At 32.2% G+C, this 24,334-nt stretch overlaps 4 protein-coding genes across 5 annotated transcripts; 2 read left to right on the forward strand and 2 right to left on the reverse strand.

Annotated features, from left to right (window-relative positions):
- Positions 1–3,639: 3,639 nt before the first annotated feature.
- Positions 3,640–6,478, reverse strand: LOC17888434 (transcription factor bHLH66). 2 transcript variants are annotated; one of them, XM_006294439.2, is made up of 6 exons: positions 6,130–6,478; positions 5,883–6,056; positions 5,651–5,716; positions 5,051–5,116; positions 4,619–4,675; positions 3,640–4,275 (listed from the first exon to the last, which is right to left on the reverse strand). In XM_006294439.2, the coding sequence occupies exons 1-6, from the start codon at positions 6,427–6,429 to the stop codon at positions 3,883–3,885; spliced, it is 1,056 nt and encodes a 351-aa protein (XP_006294501.1). In that variant the 5' UTR covers positions 6,430–6,478; the 3' UTR covers positions 3,640–3,882. The 2 variants fall into 2 exon arrangements, with proteins under 2 accessions (XP_006294501.1, XP_023639342.1); XM_023783574.1 differs by lacking the exon at positions 5,051–5,116.
- Positions 6,479–11,995: 5,517 nt separating this feature from the next.
- On the reverse strand, positions 11,996–14,673 carry LOC17888517 (NADP-dependent glyceraldehyde-3-phosphate dehydrogenase). The gene is made up of 9 exons (XM_006295737.2): positions 14,434–14,673; positions 14,017–14,210; positions 13,813–13,941; positions 13,602–13,721; positions 13,391–13,527; positions 13,165–13,320; positions 12,697–13,075; positions 12,502–12,618; positions 11,996–12,415 (listed from the first exon to the last, which is right to left on the reverse strand). The coding sequence occupies exons 1-9, from the start codon at positions 14,576–14,578 to the stop codon at positions 12,302–12,304; spliced, it is 1,491 nt and encodes a 496-aa protein (XP_006295799.1). The 5' UTR covers positions 14,579–14,673; the 3' UTR covers positions 11,996–12,301.
- Positions 14,674–18,568: 3,895 nt separating this feature from the next.
- Positions 18,569–22,452, forward strand: LOC17888029 (lysosomal Pro-X carboxypeptidase). Its single transcript, XM_006294022.2, has 10 exons — positions 18,569–20,236; positions 20,333–20,513; positions 20,623–20,756; positions 20,832–20,944; positions 21,055–21,178; positions 21,251–21,406; positions 21,628–21,780; positions 21,864–21,943; positions 22,030–22,079; positions 22,172–22,452. Exons 1-10 carry the CDS (start codon positions 19,874–19,876, stop codon positions 22,303–22,305), a joined length of 1,488 nt encoding a protein of 495 aa, XP_006294084.1. The 5' UTR covers positions 18,569–19,873; the 3' UTR covers positions 22,306–22,452.
- A 259-nt stretch (positions 22,453–22,711) lies between these two features.
- LOC17888710 lies at positions 22,712–24,183 on the forward strand. The gene is made up of 3 exons (XM_023783577.1): positions 22,712–22,981; positions 23,196–23,219; positions 23,557–24,183. The coding sequence occupies exons 1-3, from the start codon at positions 22,789–22,791 to the stop codon at positions 23,856–23,858; spliced, it is 519 nt and encodes a 172-aa protein (XP_023639345.1). The 5' UTR covers positions 22,712–22,788; the 3' UTR covers positions 23,859–24,183.
- The last annotated feature ends 151 nt before the right edge of the window (positions 24,184–24,334 follow it).

Below are 24,334 nucleotides of genomic sequence, written 5' to 3' on the forward strand. Positions count from 1 at the left end.
TGTTAGATCCTTTTCAGAAAAAGAACAAACCACAAGAAGATACTTTCATAAGTTTATCTCACATTGTAGCTTGATTGGCCAATTGTGATTACAGAAGAAGTTTCGTTTAGCTCCTTTTTTTTACAGTGTAAACAGAGTCATTCTCAACAATTTTGTCATCAAATCAAAGCCTAAACATAGAACATTTCCATAGAAAATCAAAGTTAAACATAGTCTTTCATCGAAATAATCCAAAGCAAGAATTTTCGGCCTAGCGTTCAACCTGGAAAGCCAAGACCGGAACAAAATTGTTGAGGATCCTCACACGATTCTCCCTTGAGGATCTCCAACAACTGAGATCGTCTTCCTTGTTTCCTGTGTGTACTCCATACTCTTTTATTTTGTATTATTTGTAATCATAAATCTTTGCCATTTTTTTAAATATAACATTTTAAAGGATTAATAGTTAAAAAAATAACTCATTTCGATTTTGTTAACAAAAAAAATCTTACCATAAATATTTCTGATTTATTATGGTAATATTACGTTCTTATGCTAAAATTAATGAAATCTCACCCAAAAATATTGGCCTTAAAAATCTCAACGGTCACAGATTTTCCATTTTTAATATTATCAAAACATAACACAAACATTAACAAATAAGAATTGTTACTTATATAGAATACCAATTACTCCTAAAATATCTCTATAAAATCTAGCATATTCCATTGCTTTTGATATTTTCTACCGCTCATCAAAATTTTCGGCAACTGCAATCTTTTCACACCAATACAAATAGGACTCTCGCTCACACAATCTACACTCACCAAATACGAAAAACACTTCCTCGATCTCTACCAAAAGCAAACAACGTTTAATTACTTCCTATGAGATGTTTCCATGACTCTTTGAGAATGGAAAAACATATTGAAAGCTTTGGTTTGACCAATCTTATTTTATTTTTCAAATGACATGTATGTGGTTTCTTTTTCTTTTTGTTTTTGGTCACCATGTGGCATCTTTGTGTATCTATTATTTAGAAATTTAGAACTATTAATGCGATGAGTGTTGGAAAAAAATACAATGGAGAAATGTTCATATATTGTTATTCTTTGTTTTTTTTTTCTACATCTAGCTTCTATGTTATATTAGTTTTTGAATTCTTTAAAAAACAAAAACTAAAAACATTGATAATTGGACATGTCAAACAAAGGCAAATGAAAAAACGATTAGTATAAGAAACATGAAATCCTTCCATTTACATTGTTTTTAGCTATTATTGAGAGTATGTTTACAATACAATTCTCACATAACCTTAAATTGTAAAGTACACGTATATTATTGGAATTCCTGACTTTTGAATCATTAAATGAGTCTTATTACCAAACTAGAGATAACTAAACTCCTCTTTCTGCAACAAAAAAAAAGTCTTTAGGAACCACTATGCAATTCAAATTCAATTGCAAAGATTTGAATCCACAAACCAGCAACTTATTAGATAACCATACGTGTTACATATGATATTTAACAGTTGGATATTTCCTTTTGATGAATAATTTCAATCAAATCTTTTTAAAATTATATTATTACATAAACATACTGTATGTATAAAAAATATATAATTTTTTTTTTGCAGCAATTTGATTTTTTAGAAACAGATGTATTACTTAAACGATACAAAAATGGATGTACTAAAGTATGATTGATAATTGTGTAGCACGGGTCATGTGATAGAACGGGTTATAATTTACATAATTATGATTATAGATATTTTACGGGTTGTCTTGTATAACTCACAAAATATTTTAATATGAAATTATATTATGTAAACAAATATTATGTCAATATCATTTCATTATTTTAAATATTATATTTATTAATTTGATTAAATTACGATTATATAAAAAATAAATTATCATATAATATTCTACGGGTTAAATCATAGAATTAACAATCAAAATATAGTAATACACTCTTATATATATACCAAACAAAATTAATAAAAAGAATATATTTTACAATGTCGTCCCGCGGTGTACCGCGGGTTAAAATCTAGTTTGTAGTATTAACGATAAAGTTGGAATCTATGATTGTAGGATTCATAACTTTAAACTAACAAATTTGAGCATATCATATTCTGTAATATAATTTTCTTTATCGCAAACTCTTGGAAAATATCGCTTTAAAGCTTTTGGAGATATATCATGCAGTGAGAAGATTTCGAACTCATTTACTTCTTTTATTGATTTTTAATGCAATTTATTCAGTTTCTAATGTTTGTTTCATTCACTATGTTTGAATAGAATATTTGTTAGGTTTAAAGTTCTCATTATAGATTTCAGTATTCATGATTTGCTAGGTTTGCTGTTAGTTAGAATTCATAACTGTAACTGTTTTTTTCCATAAGTTGTTTTTAAAGTTAAATCTAGACTAATCACATGGAAATTAGATATATTTGATTTGACATAAAATTGTGATTAATTACTTAACATAACCTAGGGTGAGTAAACTACTTATTGGCAAAGATATTTGGTTTAGGGATTTTGTAAACATTTTGAGCTTGGCAATAATGTTAGTTTTATCGTTAGGATTCGTAAAGGAATTTGGAATTCTAATTTTTAGACTTAGGTAATCTTCGCATCGGAACTTGGTTGATTTTACCTTTATGTTTTAAGTTTAAGACTTGATGCGAAGATTATCTAAGTCTAAAAATTAGAATTCCAAATTCCCTTGCAAATCCTAAAGATAAAACTATCATTAATGTCAAGTTTGATATGTTTAGAAAAAAAAACTAACATTAATGTCAAGCTCGATATGTTTACCAAATTCCTTTGTGAATAGTAATTTCGCTTACCCTAGGTTTTGTCTACTAATTGATCACACTTCCATGTCAAATCAATTAGCCTAAGATCTAAAATTCAGGTGGCCAGTCTAGATTTAACATTAAGAACAACCTACAGTGAAGAACAATTAAATTTATCAATCCTAATTAACTAACAAATTAATCTAGCAAGTCATGAAATCTCTAATGAGTATCCTAAACCTAACAAACAAACAAACTATTCAGACATTAGGAATGAAACAAATTTCATAAACTGAATAAATCGCATTAAGAAATCAAATAAAGAAGTAAGAGACTTTTGAAATTTTCTCTCTCGGATGATGAGTCTGATTTGTTTCTCCAAAACTAAGCTATTCTCTCAAGTTTCCAGAAAATCAAGCATAAGTCTAAAGTCTAAACATTGACCTAAAAATCATATAATGTATATATAACACGATTTGGGCTTTTATGGTAAAGAAGGAAAACTAACCAAAAAAATTTGCAAATTTTCAAAAGTTAAAAAAGTGCAAAATTCAGTTGTCGTCATATATTGGTGTAAACCGACACCAAAGGTGGTGTCGAGCCACATCCACACCAGATTTGCTCTCTATGCATACGTTTCTTCAGCACAACTTCTCCATAGTATTCCAAATTTTCCAAATAAGTCCAACTTGTACTTAAAGATTCTAAAAGACTTTGATATGTCATATATGATATGTACGTCATATATGATATGTAAATGTATAATTTTTTTTCTCCTAACCATTAATATTTGGATAAACAGAAGTCAACTTTATTCATAAAATAAAAACATTGCAAAGATATTTAGAAAAAAAAAAGAAAAAGAAAAATAAATGTCCCTTTGAGTGGTTTTGTAGTAGTACTGTAGTAGTAGTTAAAAGAAACAAAACTCTACGACAAATACGGCATCGTTCAAAGAACCCATAAGGCCAACAACACAACTCAACCTCATTCTTCGTAGACTTTGACTCTATCTCCCACTTCATCCCACTATCTCTGTTTTGTTTATCTTTCGTATCTCTCTCTCTCTCTGCCTAACCCCCAAAAGTAAACGGCCGTTATCACGGCTTCGAAACGGAAACAGCTTCTTTAACAGCAATAGACAACGACCCCTCAGTTACACCGTTACCTTTACCCATTGTTGTATTCGTGGACTGTATAGTCATACCGGAAAGATTAGGAGAAGAAGGAACGTTAACTCCGACGTCGGCAGCTCCAGGGATCAAAGGGTTACGTGTGTGACACGTGGCCGTTGAGATGGCGGTGGCTAAAGAGATTGGCATGAGACAGAGACCTTTCCCTTGAAGGTATTGCATGGCTGAGCCCATGTCTTCTTCCATTAGCTTCGCCACTTGATGCTCCGTCATCGTAATGCTACTGTCGTTGGAGGAGTTTCCGGCCGTCTGGTTACCTCCGGCCATGGCGGAGGATGCATTACCGTGAGATCCACCTGCCTGAATAAATTTTTAAAAAAAGTCATTAAAAGAAACAAAAAAGACAAAACATGAAAGTGAAACCCTAAAGTGATAATACATTTGTCGGCACGCGTGCTCTTCTTTTGTTTAATATTTTAGAATTTTAGGATTTGTCTTATATCTATCAATATATGTAATTCTGTTGCTTGAATTGTTTTTACATAAAATTTGTTTGAACTTCTTGCACGATTTATCTATTTTTGAAACACACAAAAACACAACATTTTCTTTATTTTCCTAGTAAATTTTAACATTGGCTTTGAATCTATGTTTATTGGAAATTATTGGAAAAAAAATGAGTAGAGATAATGAAATTAAGTACCTCAGAGATTTGAGAAGAAACTGAAGCAGCACCTCCCAATCTGCTCATGCTCAGTACCTAAAACATACATAATTATAAATTTAAAAACAGAATTCTGAAGTACACTGGTCCACTACTTTTAATATAAATATATATCCATTATGTAACCTGTGTAAATGTCATAAAAATTCAGAAAATTAAATATCATTAATATTTATATAAAATATTTAGGAGGGAGCATAAGGAATTTTAGTTGCAGAGACCCATATTTTGATTAAATGATATATAGAGATTGTACTCAATAATATATGTCAGTTTTTTTTTTTTTGATATGTCAACTATAAAAGGCAAAGAGAAAGAATCTTCCATCACTTTGTAAAACTAGATTTACCATCTTGTATTAAAAATAAAAAAGTAACCATGTAATAAAAAAAAAGTGTAAAAAGATCTGACCTTGACTTGGAGTTGTAAAAACTTGACATAATCTATAATCTCATCGAGCATCGATGCCTTGTCTGTCTGTCAATTATTATCAAATAATTAAATTAATACTGTCAGAACTGAGTGAGATCCTAACCCCATTTATTACTACTGCATTAGTTAACTTTATTATTGTTAGCCTAATTAATTAGCTAATCAGTGTTTTAATCATTTGATTGATATACTACTATACTATATCTCTCTATATATATTAGACTAAAAGAACCACCAATTATATGAGTAAAAAAAAATATATTAATTTGACACTTGAATTCAATTTTGTATACTGCAATTCAATTCTAGGTCTAGAACTATATATATATATATATATATATATATAAAGAGATAATTATAACAGTGGAGTTATGATATTTTAACTTGTAAATAATCAGAATTCATAATTAGATGGGATTATAGATCATACAATTCCAGAGTGGATGATGATGATGATTATTAAAATGATGTAAGTGACGGTTTTCTCTCTTAATGATTCATTTAATTTTAAATATTTAAAATAAAACCTTTCATTTATGAAACTAAAGTAAAAATGAATTAAAACAAAAAATAATTTACCTTATTGCCGTTTGGGACAAGTTCTTGAAGAGCTTTCATTCTTTCCGCAATCCTCTCTCTTCGTAACTGTCCCATTATAACATTTTTAAAACTTCACAAATTACTCAAAATATAAAACTTTCAAAAAAAAAAATCAATTTCGACACTTTTCTCGGTAACTGTTACGAATTAATATGCATAGAACAAAATCAAATAAAAATTGAATTATAAAGTAAAATAAAATAAAACTAACCCTTTCGGCGATACTATGAGGATCAGTTGCTTGACCTCTCCTAGCTCGGACTTTAGTCCTACTCTGCGGCGGAGCCGCCGCCACCGTACCACCCGTAGCTGTAGACGCACTTGCCTGCGGTTGCGTTTGCGTTTGCGTTTGTCTTTCTTGGTTCATCATTCCACCTCCCGATCCCTATATACATATTTTATCATTAGTAACGTTTTGATATAAATACATAAAGACTAAAAAGAAAGAGATAGATCACCTGAGGGATATGAAAGTTAGGAAGAGATCCAGATGAGGAGAAGCCATTGTAAAGAGCATGAACGGAGGAGCCATCATTCAAAGGCATCATCATGATCTGTTGGTTTCTTGAATCGACGTCGTGGCTATGGAAGCCATCGGTGGGAGGAGGAGGATGAGCATCGTCTACGACGGAAGGCCAAGGGGTAGAGGAAAAGATTTGGTCGAGGAAGTCTTCGTGGTCGAAAGTGGTGGTGGTCGGAGTTTGGATATGGGAAGAAGATGAAGAAAATGGAGTTAGAAGAGAAGAAGAGTTCATCATGATGATATGATGATGATAGGCTTCTTCTTCTGCTTTTTTCTACACTTTTTTTTTTTTTGGGGAGGAGGAGGTTGAAAATGTTGAGGTTTGGCTTTATTATTATAAAGAAAAATTGTTGTAGTCTTTGTAGATAATATTATTATTTTAAAAATGTAGGGTTTTAATTAAAAATATCATTTTTTGTGATAGTTTTAAAAGGAGTAGTATATATACTTTTTTATTGTGATGATGAATAGATGATTATCTTGGTCTCTTTAAGTTCGTTTCCGTCTACAACTTTGGTTTCTCTTTACTCCAAATCTTAATCATCCCTTTTTACAGCTAATCATGCATATATTAATTTTTGTACAAAACATTTTCTTATAGATATTAACCAATAAAACAACAGTAAATTCAGTTCTTTTCATTTAATATTTCTTGAATTTTACAATTTTTTTTAATTAATCAACCAATAAATTGCATTGAAAGGCTAGAAAATCTTTCTTTGTGGAGTATGATTTTATATATAACTCAAATGTATGATTTTTCATAACAAGTAAAAATATATTTCAAGTTGATATATGGTTGAATAATTTATTTACATCATGGTGATTTTAATAACTTTTGTGTGTACACGAAAATTGTTGTCGATGTAGTAGCTAGTGTGGTCATCACAAGTCAGAATGCCAAAAAACTCCACTCTAAGAGAATAATGATCAAGCCAAAACTATATTCTTCGATCGATCGGATTCAAGAGATGGTCATGGATGACCATTAACTAGTCCCCGAACCACCTAAGTTACCCAACGGTGAATCTACTTCTCAATTTATTCTTACAATATACATAGAGATACAAATAAATGTTTTTATAATCTTTCCACGATGACAATTATCTAAAAAATATAAAAACAAGATTAGGTACATTCATCAATATGATACTAGTGCTATCTCGAAATTCTACTGTTTTTGTGTTGTCCCCAAGATCACAAACATCCTATCCCAAAAACGATATTCGTATTTGAGATTAATAATCACAAATTACGATAATATAATTTTAAAAATGAAATTCCCTATAGATCATGACTTGGAGCTCCAAATTTTTTTATAACTATATATTTTCTTCTCTCTTATTTCTTTTTTTTTGTTTTTTTAATAGCTTTAAACTATATATATTATTGTGTCACAGTAAGCACCACATATATAATCTTTTTAGTTAGATAAATAATTAAAACTGTAAGATTTGCAAACTTTAATTTTGTGTTCGGATGTTTGACACTTCTTCTCTTTGGATCCACTAATACATTTAGGGTTTCGAGGTTTGTATTTTGTATTCAGAAATAATGTTTTTTTTTTCTTTTCGATTGCTACAACATGATGAACGAGTTTTAATGAAATATATATATAGATAACAAAAGTCTTCATTCTTGAAAACATATGTACTTATAAAAGTACATGTATGTGAGTGAGACTGTGGTGCATGTATCTTCTCTCATGTTATGCACACTTATGAGTTATGTCAGTATATATGCTCATCTACGTTCATGTATGTCTACGTATGTGCATGTGTGTAGTGCATATATACACATATGGAATACGTAATACATATTAGCTTTTTAAGTTATATAATCGAACAATATAAGGGACACGTCTTCTAGTTGGCGTGTCCACTTTCCCACTATCCGAATTATAGGTTTCAAAATGATAAAATTTCATTTTCTGTTAATCGATAGAATATCATAATTTTGGATTACTCAAGATCATGACATATCTCGTTACTAAAAGCCTTAAAACTATACGATTCTTTGAAATTTGGAACTACACAAGATCATGACATATCTCATTACTAAAAGCCTTAAAACTATATACGATTCTTTGACATTATTTCTTCCGCTATTAATTAATCTTTATTTGTTAATTAGTAATATCATTATACATTAAGAACAAAAACACACATTTAAGTATTTCAGGTTTTGCTAGAAAATAGAAATTGAATTCGTTTTGAAAGATAAACTGTTCTTGTGAAAAATCCAATATGTAACATAATAAGTTTTTTTTCTTTGGTAGATCGTAGTAGAATATGAAAGTATTTATGTAACTAGACATGTAAAGTAATATAGTTATACTATGAGACGAGTTCTAGTACGTTAAAAAAAAAATGGACTAGTAGTAATAAACTAGTCTGCGTGATTAAGCACATGGACTGATGGAAGTACTTAAGCACACATGGGACATTCTGTGTTAGCACAAACTCACAAGAGGAGAAATTAAAGATGGGCTTTAATTACACTCATTTATTAATTGCAAATGTTGGTCAAATAAATAATGTACTACAAAACAAACCTAGAGAGAGATGCATATAATTAGTATTATTATCAAGACGACATGGACTGATGGAAGTACTTAAACAAATAGTACTGCGTAATTATCTTTGTTTGTTCTTAATAAAGTAATTTGGAAGTCATAAAAATATGTTTTATCACATTCTTCTGATAACACTTAAACTGGAGATAGGTGTATCTTGGTATACGTCTTTGTCATTTCTTCCTTTACACCTCAATCCGCATATACCACATAAAACTATATTTAAAGTTAAGTCAATTACACATATTTTTCGCAAATAAATATATATAAATAGTTTGAACTTGTAAATATTTGAAAAATTCTCTTAAATACCACTAAGATGAGTATTTGTTCCAAAAATGCTATTATGAAGTTTATTTTCTAAAAATACTACAAAACTAAAACTTAAAATTTTTAGCATTAAAAATTAATTTCTAAATCCTAAATCCTAAACCCTATCCCTAAAAACTATATTCTTAATAAAAACTATACTCTTAATATAAATAATCAACCCAAATATAAAACAAAAAATGTATACATTTTCAAAATTCAATTTTTTTATTTTTATGATATTTTTGGAAAAGTAAAACTTTTGTGGTATATTTGGAGAAAAAATAAATGGTAGTATTTTTGGAAAAATACTTAAAAATGTTATCCAAGAGAGTTTCTCTAAAGGTTTTAGTGTGTACTGAACTAATACAATATCAAAAGTTTATGTACAAAGAAGTTACATATATAAACTTACTCTACTTTTGTTATGGATGATCAGAATTGTCAATTTGATAAATTATTTTTATTTTTATACAATGATTATAATTTTAAATGCAGCTAAATTATTTAAACTAAAGAGAGAGAGAGCATTACACTTCCACAACTTCTTAAAATATTCTTTCACCTAATAATTTGGTCATCGTATATTAAGATAAAATATTAATGTCTCAATATATAATGCAAGCAAGGATGGGAATTGAGAGTTGAGAGTAGTAGACTTTCTTTCTTACATCGATCAAATTGAGACTGATTTTTTAATTTAAATCATAGTTCGTTTACATTTTCTTCTTGACATTCGGCTGTCACTGTCTTATTTCAATTATAATCTTTTTTCATAAAAAAAATCTTACCATTCAACCACTGTTTGTCATCCATTTAGAATAATCTGTAATCTATTTTTCTATATACAAGTTAATTAAGTTTCACTGGTTTTCTAATTCATTAAATCAATTAACAATAAATGAATTAGTTTATGACATTTATATATTGCTCTATATTTCACTTATAATATAAGAAATTAAAGACTCAGTTTTACGAAAAAGTTTACACATATGACTAAAATGATCACAATTTTGTTTTAAGTATTTTGGGAGAATTCTACTTTCGAGATTGAGAATTTCCTAAATGAATAAAAAATTATTGATGTGTTATTGTCATGGTTCTCATTTACTAACATATGTCAACTTTGGAAGTTTGATACTACTCCGAAAGACATGCCATATCCATAAGACGTTATGGTTACTCCACATTTGCAAAGCATAGTATTTTTTTTTTTGGTGATGTTTATTATTATAGATTCCTCGTCCATTTTTACCCTCCATCCTTTGATTTTGGACATCTCACTTGGAATTTGATATAGAGAAATTCATAATATCATTACTGATAAAAGCTATCAATATGATAAATGGGTTTGAATAAGAATTGAGCTCTTATTTTCATTAAAACTAAAATTTGGTGTCAGTAATACCTTTTTGGGCATTAAAACTGCTAGAAATTCTTTTAGTGTTACATGCTTTAAAACGAACATTTTTTACATAATTTATGAAACTTAAAATTTTGTGTGTAAAGTTGGTTCATGTCCAATCAATCATAATTGTAGTTATCATATGTTATTCATATTCTTCTCAATTCATGCTCATGTACAAACATATCGAGTGGATTGACGTAATTTCAATTTACGAGAGATAAAATCACACATATAACACCATTTTAAGACAACTTGTTTCTACTTCTAAACAACTAGCATAAATTTTCTTACTAATAATGGAACAAATTTGTAAAAACTGAATTTTTTACTATATATATACAGTATAACCTCTATAAATTAATACTCGATAAATTAATACACTCTATAAATTAATAAATTTCGCCGGTCCCAACTTGGGACCAGTGTAATTTTAGACATATATCGATAAAATAATAAGATAATAATTTTTTTGAAAATCCTTTGTAAATATATAGTCCCATCAATATTATAAATTAATAATTAGGTAAAATTTTCAAAATATATGTATATATAAACACATTAGTTTTTGTTAGAGTTTATTTTAGATATTTTTTTGAAAAACTTTCCAAATTAGGAAAATCTCTCTATAAATTAATAATTATTAATTTATCAATAAATTAAAACCTCTATAAATTAATATATTTTCATGGTCCTAACGTTATTAATTTATAGAGGTTTTACTGTACTCCAACGCAAATGAGAATTGAGATATATCTCTATGTGTATAAAAGAGGTATACACACAAATCTATTTAGTATATGATTTTTTTTTTAATTTATTTTATCTTTTGAGCTTTTTGGCATTTTAGTGTAAACAAAATAAATGTAAAACGCGGTAAAAAATATTATATGTAAAGCTTTAGTAATAATCTTCTAAAGTCCAAAATATGGTTTAGGTAATTTTTTTATCAAATGGTTTAAGTAATTAGGTTTAGTTATGTTAACTTCCAGCTAAACCAAACCATGAATACCCAATTAACCTTAACTTATGGTTTTCCACTTGTTGAATGACTCATCCATGGGAGAGGGGGGGGGGGGGAGGGGGGGTTTTGAGTTTGAGTTTGAGTTTTCTGCTGTATTTTTGTAATATATATATATATATGTCATAATTGACTATTGTGAATGCTGTAAATGGTAAAATTACTCGCACAAAACCAAGTTAATCTAAGCTAAACTTAATAAAAACCTATCTAATCTAATATTGTAATAGTTGAAACTAAACAAATCGTCCCTTTCCCAACCATTGGTGTTTGTTTTTGCTAAAAGCTAGATGGGTCAGATCAGAATCAGACAGAACTCCATACAAGAACATAAAAATATTCATCTGACCAGTTTGTACTTTCGATATACCATCTGAAAGAATAATATATTGTAGTAAAATTTTGGAAAATTCCACGGAGATATCGATGAGATTGGTCTCAAACGATTACCTTTAAGATGTATAAATATTTAAAATTTTAACCATTAACTAAAAACAAAATTATTTCAAGTTATAACCATTAACCAAAGATTTATCAAATGGATCTTTGTGTGCTCGAAACATCACAGTCGTGAGATGAAACCGTCCCCTGTTATAAAAACACAACACAACCAAAGCTCTCTCACTCATCTTTCCATAATATCCTCTTATTTGGTTACATAAAAGCTTACAAACCATAATACATAGTTACACTAATCACTCCCTTTTATTCGCAGTTTTCGATTTAATCCGATACAAACACGACGGATTTGATTTGATTTGGTTCTAAGATGATGGACATTATAGAAAAAAGGGATACTAACCCATAGAGTAAGAAGGTGTTGGCAAGTTAATGACAGTGGTCTTCACTTTAGTCATCAAATTGATGCTATTTGTCACACCTTGTGATCCTATTCCACTATCCTTAAGTCCCTGTGTATTCCAATCCATAACCTAGTTAGCTTGAACGGTTAAGTCATAACCGAGGGAAAAAATAAGTCTAGAAATTTTTGATTTACCTGGAAAGGGAAGTGGTCCGGTCCACGAGCTGGTGCAGAGTTGATCTGAACGGTTCCTGTCTCCATTGCATCACTGATCAGTATGGCCTTGTTGATGTCTTTAGTGAATACACATCCCTTTAAATCAAAGTGTTTTGAGTAAGCTCCGGTTAAGTGCAAACTAAAATAAACCGGACTAAACAAAAATAGCCAAACCTGGAGGCCAAAGTTACTAGCATTGCAATGATTGATCCCTTCTTCAACAGAACTGATCCTCAAGACAGGCACAACAGGACCGAATGGTTCCTCCCATGCGATTCTCATGTCCGGTCTAACATTGTCCAAAAGCAACGGCCAAATCAAGTTACCTTCTCTTTTATACTCTTGGCAAAACGTTGCTCCTTTCTCCTTAGCATCCATCACCAATCCTTCAATGAAATTAGCTGAAGATTCCGATACCACGGCTGTGATATCGGAGTTATCTTCAGGCGGTCCAACCGTGAGTTTCGCCACTTTAGCTTTCACTTTCTCAACAAGTTCATCTGCCACTGATTCCATCACTAGTACCACCTTCACCGCAGTGCACCTCTGACCGCTGGTTAAGGTAGATAAAACCCGCGGTTAAAAACTTGATAGAATTATCGGTTAATTAATACACTCATTGTAGCTAGTTAACTAGATTACCTGTAAGAGAATCCTCCTTTGATGATGTTGGAAGCAACTAAGTCAAGATCAGCATCCTCCAAGACAATGCATGCATCTTTACCTCCAAGTTCCATTTGAAGAGGGATCATACCAGCTTTCTTAGAGATTGAGATTCCGGTATCACCACCCGTGAAACTGAAACCGGTCATCCAAAATTTTAGTAGGTAACAGGAACATGACCTGTTTGTTGAATGTATATATATACCTAATGCAGTTAACAGCAGGATGCATAGTGAGGAAATCGCCAATCTCAGATCCCTTTCCAGTGATGCAGCTGATAAGTCCTTTAGGGAAACCGGCTAAGTGAAAGCAATGTACCATATGAAGACAAGAAACAGCTCCCTAAAAGAAACAGACCGTTAAAAACAATGTTTATAACATATAGTTTTAAAACAGTGTGAAGTTTTTGTAGTTACTTGAGTTGGAGGTTTGAGGACAAGGGAGTTCCCGGCGATCAAAGCCGGAGCGATCTTTGATACAGCGAGATTGACCGGATAATTGAATGGAGGAATAGCCAAAACCACACCAAGAGGAATCTGTAGCTCAGAAGAGGAAACACACAATTTGATCAAAACATTTGTAAAACTTCAACCATTGATGCAGACATATGAATCAAAGAGATTATACCTTGGAAGTGAGACAGTACTTAGTACGGTCATTACCGGGGAAACTATCAGATAGCAGAAACTTCCCTTCACCTAAGATCCTAACACCTTCTTCAGCACAATAAGAGATCAAATCTCCAGACCTAACAACCTTTCACCACAACCAAACATCAGAGATCTGCCAAAGAAACTGATGCAAAAAGAGAGAGAGAGAGGAGAGTGAGACCTCAGTAACAGAATCTTTGGCGGGTTTAGCGATTTCCTTGACAAGAGACTCAGCCATGGGAGCTTTGTTATCTTTAAGGATCGCAGCAGCTTTGTGAAGAAGCTCAGCTCTTTTCCAAAGAGGAGTCTTCGCCCACGACTTCTGAGCAGATTTCGCCATCTCCATCACCGCGTTCACTTCTTCTTGCGTGCATGCTGTGTTTAAAAGAAAAAAACAGAACATTATCTTATCTTGAAATCCTCTGCTTTCACTTCCTCTGTTTTTCTCTTAGGAGATTCTTAGGTTGTTTATCTTAATTTAATCTCAATTTCCCATTTTTTCAACTGTTTTATCAACTATTCATATGTAGAAGATCTCTAGTTCTGGTGAAATCAAGAAAGCATGAAACTTTATAAGACATTAGTGAGAAGACATTACCTTGAACCTTGTACTGTGGCTTCCTTGTAGCCGGGTTAATGATGGCAACACTCTTACCAGAGGAAGAAGTCTTCCACTCTCCATCAGCGTAGTATTTGTAGACTTCTCCATCTATAATCTCTGCAAACAATCCAGTCCCAGCCATTGTTGTCTGAAAACAAAACCTAAACGCAAAGAAAACTAAGTAGTGTGTTGTGTGTTCTGTTCACACAATGTATATATAGCCAAAGAGACAAAGACAAAACAGAGAAGAAGAAGAAGACTCTCTCCTCTGTGTCTCGCTTCTTGAGTGTTGAAAGAGAGAGAGAGGGGAATTGAGTTTAATGATAGGTTTAATGGAAGGAGTGGTGAAAGAGCAAGAAAGGTAGATAGATAAGTGAAAAATCTTGAAAAGGATAAAGAAAGGAAGATGAAAAAAAATTGTATGGTGCAGAAAGGAGAAGGAGAAGAGAAGAGAGTTTTCTTGGTGTGTGATCGTTTTGTTGGTTATTATTGAATAGCTTTGGTCCTACATCATTGGTTTATACACAACCACAAAGCAATGTATTTGAATTCATACACTAACAAACATGCATGTATTTAACTCCCGATGTCCGTTTTTAAAAATGGAATATTCCGATTTTTTTTGTCAAAAAATATATTGGGAAAGTTTTAAGAACATTAAAAATGAATTTTAAATTCCTTACAATATGAGTAGATGTGATTTAAGAATGAATATTAAAAGCTACTAAAAACAAAAATTCTAGCAATGAACACTAAAACTATATTAATAATGATTTTTTTTGATCAAACAACATACAAAATATTATTTCAGAAAATGGAAACAAAAATTATTTAGATAATAAAGAAAAAACAGAAGAACAATCTCGCGGCGTAGTGCGAGTACCAACCTAGTATATATAAAAGCAAGAAAGCATCATATATAAGAGATATCATCAAAGTAGAAAAGTAGAAGAGTAAGAAATCGTTTTCATCTTTTACTTTGACTTTAATTCTTTGTAATTCTAATATTCTAGCGGATAAATTAGCAAAGATTACTTGTGTTTTACCACATCTTGTTTTACATGTAAACAACGTTTTATCAGTTTGGTTAAACACAATTTTTTAGTAGTATAAATTGTTGACAAAGAAAAAGATAGCATCAAAGTTTTGGATGAAATAAAAATACTAGAACAAACAATGCATAACTAAAGAAAAAGAAACAACATAAGTAAGTTTCATGAAAAAGATACAACTTTAGATGGATTTGGTTGTTTCGCACCTTTTTTTTCTTTGTTCTTCTTATCTAAGATATCTAATTCTTATAACTCTAAAGCTGATTGTCTAACTCGTTTTTAGAATATATGTTTCAGAAACTTATTTTGTAAAACTCTTTTTCTCCTGCTTAGACTACTATAAAGTATTATTTTAATTAATGTGTGTTTGACAAAAAAAAATATTATATATATATATATATCATCCAATAGCTAGTGATTAAGTGTCAAATATGGAATGCATTATTTATTTTCATATAGGATATTGATTTTGTAATTTTTATATTTTATAAAATGTAGACCATATATTCACTCAAACTGATTAGTTATATATAAAAAAAGGTAATATTTAAACCATAGAATTGTTTCCTAGTTCACTTGATAAATGACTTGGTAAACAACGAAATTGAACAAAGCCAAAAGCGGTTTTTGGAACTACTGAACAAAACGTTGTTATCTTGGTTCAATGCCTTACACGTGTTTTGTCTATCTCTCTAATTTTATTACGTTGCCGTGACAATATTCATCACTATTATATTATTACGTAAAATTCAATTTTAATTGTCATCAACAATATTTATTTTAGTGAAGTAGTATATATAATTTAATATCTCCAACAATTATAAGAAATAAAAGTGTAGCTAAAAATATATGGCCTATATAGTATCATTTAAGAATTAAAGATTTATTGTCCAATATTCCACTATTCAGTCACCAAAAAAATAAAAAAATTATTCAGTCATCTTTTTTGTTTCTTTATAAATTATCAAAAATTTAAACGACGGTTGAGAGTGGGAAGCTTTGATACATAGTTCGTTATCTTTTTTGGGGAAACAAAAAATGATAAGATTGATATATATATATATATATATATATATATATATATATATAATTTATATTTGAAGATTATCAAACATATATATTAATCTTTGTGATTTCAACCTTTTGAAATGCATGTTAACTGTTGATTAACTCTTAATTTAATGAACTCTAGAGAATCGCATTACACATGTGTTATCTTAGTAATATATATCATCTATCAATCAAATTGAGTACAATTCATAAAATTATGAAACCAACAACAACACAAAAATTGTAGATGAAGAGATGAGAAGAGAAGTAGAATTTCACCAAAAAAGCTAAGTCATAGTAGGTGAAGAGATATAAGAAGAAAAGTAGATGCTAAATCTCATCACATAATTATTTTTGGGTAGTTAAAGATGATCAAAGAACCACAAGAGTTTGGATAAAAGGACGATAAGAAAGAAATAAATTAAAAAAAAAAAAGAAACTTGCAAAGTGATTAATTGATATAGGACCACAAAAACCATATCATCATAACATCAAGAGATCCCCACAATTACTTCCCACCAAAATTGGTATCAATCAGTCACTCTTCCCATTACTCTCGCGGACAAACTATAGCCTTAGAAATTTTCTTAGTTCATTTTGAAAGTGACTATCGTAAAAATATATATTTCGCTTGACTTATAATGGTATGTATTTACATTGTTTTTGTTAGGTGAAGTATGTAAAAGTTATAATTTCTGAAATTAGTCACTACAAATGTATTTCGTAGATTCTTTTTTTCTTTGTTCTTTTAGTTTTACTTTAAGAACAAAAACCAAAAGAAAAAAAAGTTTTATACTTTCTTGTTTTTGCCGGAATGAGTCATTGACATGTCATGTTCATTATCATGTAGTTACAAACAAAATATAACAAGTAAGAATCATGGGCTTGCACTATCTTTATCCATCCACTCGTCTCTATCTATGGTAAGGCTTCGCTCGTCGTATCACGTACGTGTCTATGAGCCTCTTTTCTTCTTCACCGACTACTATCTTCTCCTTCTCCTATGTTTGTGTTATTTAGGCTTTGTGAATATTACTAATACATCAAGTAGTAAACCTTTCCTTTGAATAATCAAAACTAATAAACAATTCCTTTCAATAATCAAGAATAACAATCAATTTTTTGTTATTTTTTACACTGGAGAGAGTTTGTTTGATAACTATTATACTATCCCACATTGATGATGACATAGCTTTTTGGATAATACCATATATGAATGTATTCTAACGAATATAAAAGGTAGCTCAAGAAAAAAAAAATTTGTTACGTTCTATATATATTAGCTAAAATCTATCCTATCATTGGTGTGAGATATTCTAGTAGCCATTTTCGAAATATAGAAGAAAAGCGGTTTAAAACGAAAACTCTCTATACCCCACATCTCAGAAATATAACAAATCATGTCACTTAGATGGATCAAATAGATTGGAAATCATTTTTGTGAAAAAATTACTTATTAAATCTAATCATAGGCTCTGATACCATGTTAGAAATGTGACCTAACTAATCCCAAAACTTAACTAGATTTCAATATCCTATATATATTATCCAAAAATCTATCTCATTTTGGGATATTTTAATACTGAAATGCACAATTCCAACATTAAAAAGATGATATATCATGGGAACTAATCCTATGATTGTATATGATCTTGATTTCTTGTTATCATCACCATGACTATATATGATTCTATGAGCATATCAAATGCTTTCAACGTTTATAGTTTAAACTCACTCTTTGACATATTTATAACTTAGATCGACATATATACAATGTACTTGCTTTCATGATCTTTGTAAGTTCAAGAATAGTTTAATTCAAGTAATGGTTTAACTCGATGAAACCCTGATATGTGGGAGAAAGAAGATATACTGTATAACCCCTATTGTTTCCGGTTAATATAGGTCAACTTCAGATTCCGGTTTATTTCGGTTTAGTCACGAGTTACTAAACCCTAATATTCTGGGATTTGTGTGTTGCAGAGTGTCAGAATCGGCTCTGTTTTCTCAATTCTCATCAGTTTAAGTACGCGCCTCTGCTCCCGGAAGTGACAATGGTCTCGCCGTCTTCACCTTCCGGTGGAAACGAAGCCAATGATCTCCAAACTACCTGATCGATCGAGCCACCTAAGCGCGATGATGATCTTCTTGAGCGCTTTCATAATCTCTTTATATAATTACCCCTGTTTTGGTCTTCTTCTTCTTGGATGCTATGCTGATACATTCTAATTCAGTGGACCAGACATTGAGGTCACTCTGTTTCTTGGCGTGGCTACAAATTGGTACCCACTACTAAAGAGAGCTCCTTTGTGAATTGTGATGATGCCACTTCACATCATACAATGATTTGCTCAAGAAAACTGATTTTTTTTCATTTGATTAGTTCTGTAAACTTTTGTTCAAATGCATAATTGGTAGAAGAATCACAGTTAGAGTAATGGGTTAGATTAGATCTCAAAGCAGAACCAGAATCTGTGGAAAGTTCTAGGCTTTGAACATGTTGAAACTTGTAATTCTTAGGCTATTAACCTTGTGAGTGGTTTGTTTGGAAAAAGTTAATTGTGGGCCTAAACCATTAAAAGAATAGAAGAAACAATTATGAAAGCTGTCAACTTTGGGAACAAAGTTTGTGCCTTTGTGGTGCTCAATTCAGCTTTCTCTAATTTTGTGAGTTGTGACAATAACAAACTGATGTGGAGTTGTATTTGTATCTTGTTTTTGATCAAGATTGTGACTTTTGCGGTGGGATTGTTCAAAATAAACCAGTAATAGTCTTCTTTAGGTTCTGGTGTGTGCAATTATTGGTGCTGAGATCTGAATTAATTTGAGAACTCTTATCAGAAACAATTCTAAGATAAGAAAGTTGCTTCTTTTCTATCTTTTAGCCTCCTTGGTATTCTCAGTTTGGAATTTTTTTCTGTTTTGGGAGAAGAAACCAACTGGATTTTATCTAAATTTTGTTAAGCCAAATTTTGTTATTTTGGAGATGGAGCTTGGCTTTGTTTGGACCATACGGCCACTTGTGTGTTAGTTCGATTTTTTGTTGTTACTCTTCTTTTTTTGTGTCAGCACTCAGCATCATGCTTGAGAGTTGAGAGAGATGGAGAGGCAGATTGGCAGAATCATCATCACAAGTTCTGAAAAAGGACAAAACCTTTTCTGATGCTACTCACGTTTTCACTTCACAAGCTCCAAAAGAGTTTACTTGGGAAAACAAAAGTTTGACGAATGCAAAACCAATTATGTTAGCATAAGAACAAACCCACTCCACTTCTGCCTCCTTGCGTGTATCTGAGTTGCTATTATTTTGAGAGAGAGAGAAAGAGAGAAAGAAAATGTCTACTTGTTTGTTGTGTCTTGTGTTACTGTTCTTCTCTGTTGTTGCAGAGGCAACGTATTATCCGGGAGGTTTCCACCATCTTTCTTCTCTAAGACAAAGGAAGAAGGCCTCCAAGTCAAAGTCAGAGTTCCCTTTTGAGACTCGTTACTTCCCTCAGAATCTTGACCACTTCAGTTTCACACCAGACAGCTACAAAGTCTTCCACCAGAAGTACCTCATCAACAGCCATTTCTGGCGCAAAGGTGGCCCCATCTTTGTCTACACCGGAAATGAAGGAGACATCGACTGGTTTGCTACAAACACCGGTTTCATGTCCGATATTGCTCCCAAGTTCCGGGCTCTTCTTGTTTTTATTGAAGTATGAGTTTCAAATACCATGTAATCTCATCTCTTGTAGAATGAGGGTCAAATTTTTTACAGTGGTGTTTTGTCTGTTTGTTTCCTATTGTTGCAGCACCGGTTCTATGGAGAATCAACACCATTTGGGAAGAAGTCGCATAAGTCAGCTGAGACATTGGGTTACCTAAACTCTCAGCAAGCTTTGGCGGATTTTGCGATCCTGATAAGAAGCTTGAAGCAGAATCTGTCGTCCGAGGCATCGCCCGTGGTTGTCTTTGGTGGCTCTTATGGTGGAAGTAAGCTCACACCCACCTCTTTCAATGGAATATTAAAATTGATAGCACCTCATTATTACTCATCATTTCTCATAAACTATGTTATGTTGTGTGTCATGTCTTGAAACAGTGCTTGCAGCTTGGTTCAGGCTCAAATATCCCCACATAGCCATTGGTGCATTGGCATCCTCCGCTCCAATACTTCATTTCGATAACATTGTGCCGTTGACGAGCTTCTATGATGCCGTTTCTCAGGATTTCAAGGTACTGTATTGTATGATCTGTTTCCGGAAATTTTCATACTAAAGTGACATTATAATGAACTTTTGTTACGAGCAGGATGCAAGTATTAATTGTTTCAAAGTCATCAAGAGAAGCTGGGAAGAGCTAGATGCACTTTCAACTATGAAAAATGGCTTACAAGAACTCAGCAAAAAGTTCCGAACTTGCAAGTAAATTATGCTTTAAAGCTTATCTTCAAACTTGCAGTGAAATCTATTGTCTGTTCTCTAAGCTCTCTAAAAAAAAAACCTTAAACGATTCTATTTTACTTGAATTGCAGAGGCCTTCATTCGATATATTCAGCCAGAGATTGGTTAAGTGGAGCATTTGTTTATACAGCCATGGTTAATTATCCAACTGCAGCTAATTTCATGGCATCACTGCCTGGTTATCCCGTGGAGCAGGTGAGATATTCATTACGCCAAAGTGTGTCATCGAGTATACTATTCTCTTGAATTTTTTTTCTTTTCCATCAGATGTGTAAGATCATCGACGGGTTCCCTCGAGGATCTAGTAATCTTGACCGTGCCTTTGCTGCTGCAAGCTTATACTACAACTATTCGGGATCAAAAAAATGCTTCGAGATGGAACAACAATCTGATGATCATGGACTCAATGGTTGGCAATATCAGGTAATCTCATAAATAGGATTTTCATCTGTATTCAAAGAATGTATGAATGGAGTTTGAATGAAGTTTAGACTGTCCTTACTGATCATTTGGGGTTGACTGAAGTTTATACCTCGCTTAGATAGGGATATAACATATCACGATGGATTTATAGACTCTAGAGCAAGAAATCATTTATGTGATGAAACTATAAATGACACAATATGATTATTATATGGAAACAGGCGTGCACGGAGATGGTGATGCCAATGAGCTGCTCGAACCAGAGCATGCTCCCTCCATACGAAAATGACTATGAGGCATTTAAAGAACAATGCATGAGTAGATACGGAGTCAAGCCTCGACCCCATTGGATCACCACAGAATTTGGCGGAAAGGTCAGTTTTTTTCCTTCCCCTCCATTGGATTCAGTTTCTTTAGCTGTGAGATTCAGTATCAGCTCTTTGGTTATCTTGTGCAGAGCATAGAGACAGTATTGAAGAGATTCGGAAGCAACATCATATTCTCCAATGGGTTGCAGGATCCTTGGAGCCGTGGAGGGTAAGTAGTACTTCTCATCTCAATGTGTACAAACATCATTTTAATGTTGTAGCTTTTAACAGATCAGTTATATCATATAATTTCAGAGTGCTGAAGAACATTTCAAGCAGCATCATTGCGCTTGTGACCAAGAAAGGTAACTTTTGTTATGTTTATTAACGTTGGGGAAGTTAGTCATACACAGATTGTGCAAAAATTAGAAACCTGACATTGTTTTGTGTGAAACAGGAGCTCACCATGCGGATCTCAGGGCTGCTACAAAAGGTGACCCGGAGTGGCTCAAAGAGCAGAGGAGGCAAGAGGTTGCCATTATAGAGAATTGGATCAGTGAGTATTACAGAGATTTGAGAGAGGAAGAATAGTAAACAAAGAGTAGTACCAGACAAACAAGGTTTATTGCACTAAATCTAAATAAAGACATTAGTGTATTGTGTTTTAGATTCAGTTCTTGAAACAAAGTAAAAAACTACACTTGTGTCATTGAAAGATATCGGGCAGTTTCGTAATTACCAAAAGATGTGAGGAAGTACGTAATTACTAAAACATGTGAGGATATCTCGTAAATAATGAAAGACGTGAGACAGTTTCGTAAATAACAAAAGATGTGTAAAGAATGATATGGGTCAATTTATAACTATCGAAAGATTTGGGCCTATTTCATAATTACCAAACAAAATTCGTGGACGATTACGTTATAGTTACCGAAAATCTTATGGGTAATTTCAAATTAACAAAAAGATGTTGGGCGACTTTTTGTCCTTACACTATGGCCAATTTTGCTCTAAAGACTGTGAAATGTGATCTGATCGATAAAACTTGAAAATTGAGCTTTCGTCACCGCAGCAATGGCACGGAGGTCTGGAAATTGCATGAGATGTCTAGTGATATTCTCGGTGGTATCAGCTCTAATCGTATGTGGACCTGCTCTTTATTGGAAATTGAATAAGGGTTTCGTTGGATCTGCTCGTAGCAACTCCATTTGTCCTCCTTGTAACTGTGATTGTCCTCCTCCTTTGTCTCTCTTCCAGATTGCTCCAGGTACTGTGATTGTTCAAACTCCAATTTAGCATCTGGGTTTTCAATTTGGTTCATAAAGAATAAATCTTTCTATATTTTCGCGAATGCTTAGATCGTGCTCTCGGAACCATCTGTGATGAATCTTTCAATCAAGCTACGGCTTTTACGTTGAATAATTCATTGAATATGCCATAGGAGTCTGAATTACTAATAAAGTTTCATTCTTTGATTGCAGGGCTTGCAAACCTCTCTATTGCAGGTTAGATTTCGTTCCCAAGCTTGTTTCTTCAGTTTCTCTAGTATAGTGTGTCTTTACTGATTTAATATGAATGAGAATGGCTCTCTGATGATACCTCAATGAAGACCATTATTGAATCATCTGATATTCTAGGAATCTGGTTAATCATTGATGGGCGTAGCTATTTCTCTTAAGGTTACTTTAATTGGGTTTTCTTGATCAGACATGGGAGCCTGAGATTCTCTTATCTGTTGCATTATGAAACTTTTTTAACAAATAGTTGTTACATTTATCTGTTTTTAAGATGTTCCTCTTTTTAGTCCATTGGAAATGAATATTGACTTATGTTGTGTATCAGGATGTGGAGGTGATGATCCAGAGCTCAAACAGGAGATGGAGAAGCAATTTGTGGATCTTCTCACAGAAGAGCTGAAGCTGCAAGAAGTAGTTGCAGACGAGCATAGTCGTCATATGCATGTTACACTTGGTGAAGCAAAAAGAGTTGCTTCACAGTACCAAAAGGAGGCTGAGAAGTGCAACGCTGCCACGGAAATTTGTGAATCAGCTAGAGAGAGAGCTCAAGCATTGTTGCTCAAAGAGCGGAAGAACACTTTATTGTGGGAGCGCAGAGCTCGGCAATTAGGTTGGGAAAGTGAGTAAGTAATCCACTGTTTACTGACTTCTTCTCAGTCTACTCTGAAGAGCTTCTTGAGGGAAGCAAACTAGATTTTCTCTTCCGCATACAGCTCATGAGAACATGGGAATCGCTTAATTCTCAAGGCAATGTCTTTATCTCCCATGTTCTTTTATGTATGTAGGAGTTTGTTGTTTTGCTCTTGGATCTAAATATAGCTAAATAAAGGGGTTAGCCTTGTATTGACTTTTCTTCAGATATATAATTTGTCCAGTCACATTGAACAACAAGTCACCGACTTCTGTATTTTATTTTTCATGTTCATTGGCAAACCCAACCATCATTTTCTCATCAGCCAAAGCAAAAATATATAATTATGTTGGATTATGTATTTGTTGAGATTTGCATCTGATTGACTGCTTTGATTTTTTTAGAGGATTTGTATTGTATGGCCTAACATAAGTGGGTCAAGAGTCGCTTGAACTCTGTGTTTCTTTGTAAA

The sequence above is a fragment of the Capsella rubella genome, unplaced genomic scaffold, assembly GCF_000375325.1.
Source record: "Capsella rubella cultivar Monte Gargano unplaced genomic scaffold, Caprub1_0 scaffold_4, whole genome shotgun sequence".
NCBI classification, from domain to species: Eukaryota; Viridiplantae; Streptophyta; class Magnoliopsida; order Brassicales; family Brassicaceae; genus Capsella; species Capsella rubella.

Bases quoted from the DNA above. Each gene is read 5' to 3' on its own strand.
- LOC17888434 (XM_006294439.2), bottom strand. From the start codon at position 6,429: ATGATGAACTCTTCTTCTCTTCTAACTCCATTTTCTTCATCTTCTTCC. The intron at 5,717-5,882 runs GTTAGTTTTATT...ATAATGGGACAG, and splicing joins CTCATAGTATCGCCGAAAGG to TTACGAAGAGAGAGGATTGC. The intron at 5,117-5,650 runs GTAAATTATTTT...AATAATTGACAG, and splicing joins TTGTCCCAAACGGCAATAAG to ACAGACAAGGCATCGATGCT.
- LOC17888029 (XM_006294022.2), top strand. From the start codon at position 19,874: ATGTCTACTTGTTTGTTGTGTCTTGTGTTACTGTTCTTCTCTGTTGTT. The intron at 21,407-21,627 runs GTAATCTCATAA...ATATGGAAACAG, and splicing joins TCAATGGTTGGCAATATCAG to GCGTGCACGGAGATGGTGAT. The intron at 22,080-22,171 runs GTAACTTTTGTT...TGTGTGAAACAG, and splicing joins TGCGCTTGTGACCAAGAAAG to GAGCTCACCATGCGGATCTC.
- LOC17888710 (XM_023783577.1), top strand. From the start codon at position 22,789: ATGGCACGGAGGTCTGGAAATTGCATGAGATGTCTAGTGATATTCTCG. The intron at 22,982-23,195 runs GTACTGTGATTG...CTTTGATTGCAG, and splicing joins TCTCTTCCAGATTGCTCCAG to GGCTTGCAAACCTCTCTATT. The intron at 23,220-23,556 runs GTTAGATTTCGT...GTTGTGTATCAG, and splicing joins TGCAAACCTCTCTATTGCAG to GATGTGGAGGTGATGATCCA.
- LOC17888517 (XM_006295737.2), bottom strand. From the start codon at position 14,578: ATGGCTGGGACTGGATTGTTTGCAGAGATTATAGATGGAGAAGTCTAC. The intron at 13,321-13,390 runs GTATATATATAC...GACCGGTTTCAG, and splicing joins CCTGCTGTTAACTGCATTAG to TTTCACGGGTGGTGATACCG. The intron at 12,619-12,696 runs GTTTGGCTATTT...TTTGATTTAAAG, and splicing joins CTAGTAACTTTGGCCTCCAG to GGATGTGTATTCACTAAAGA.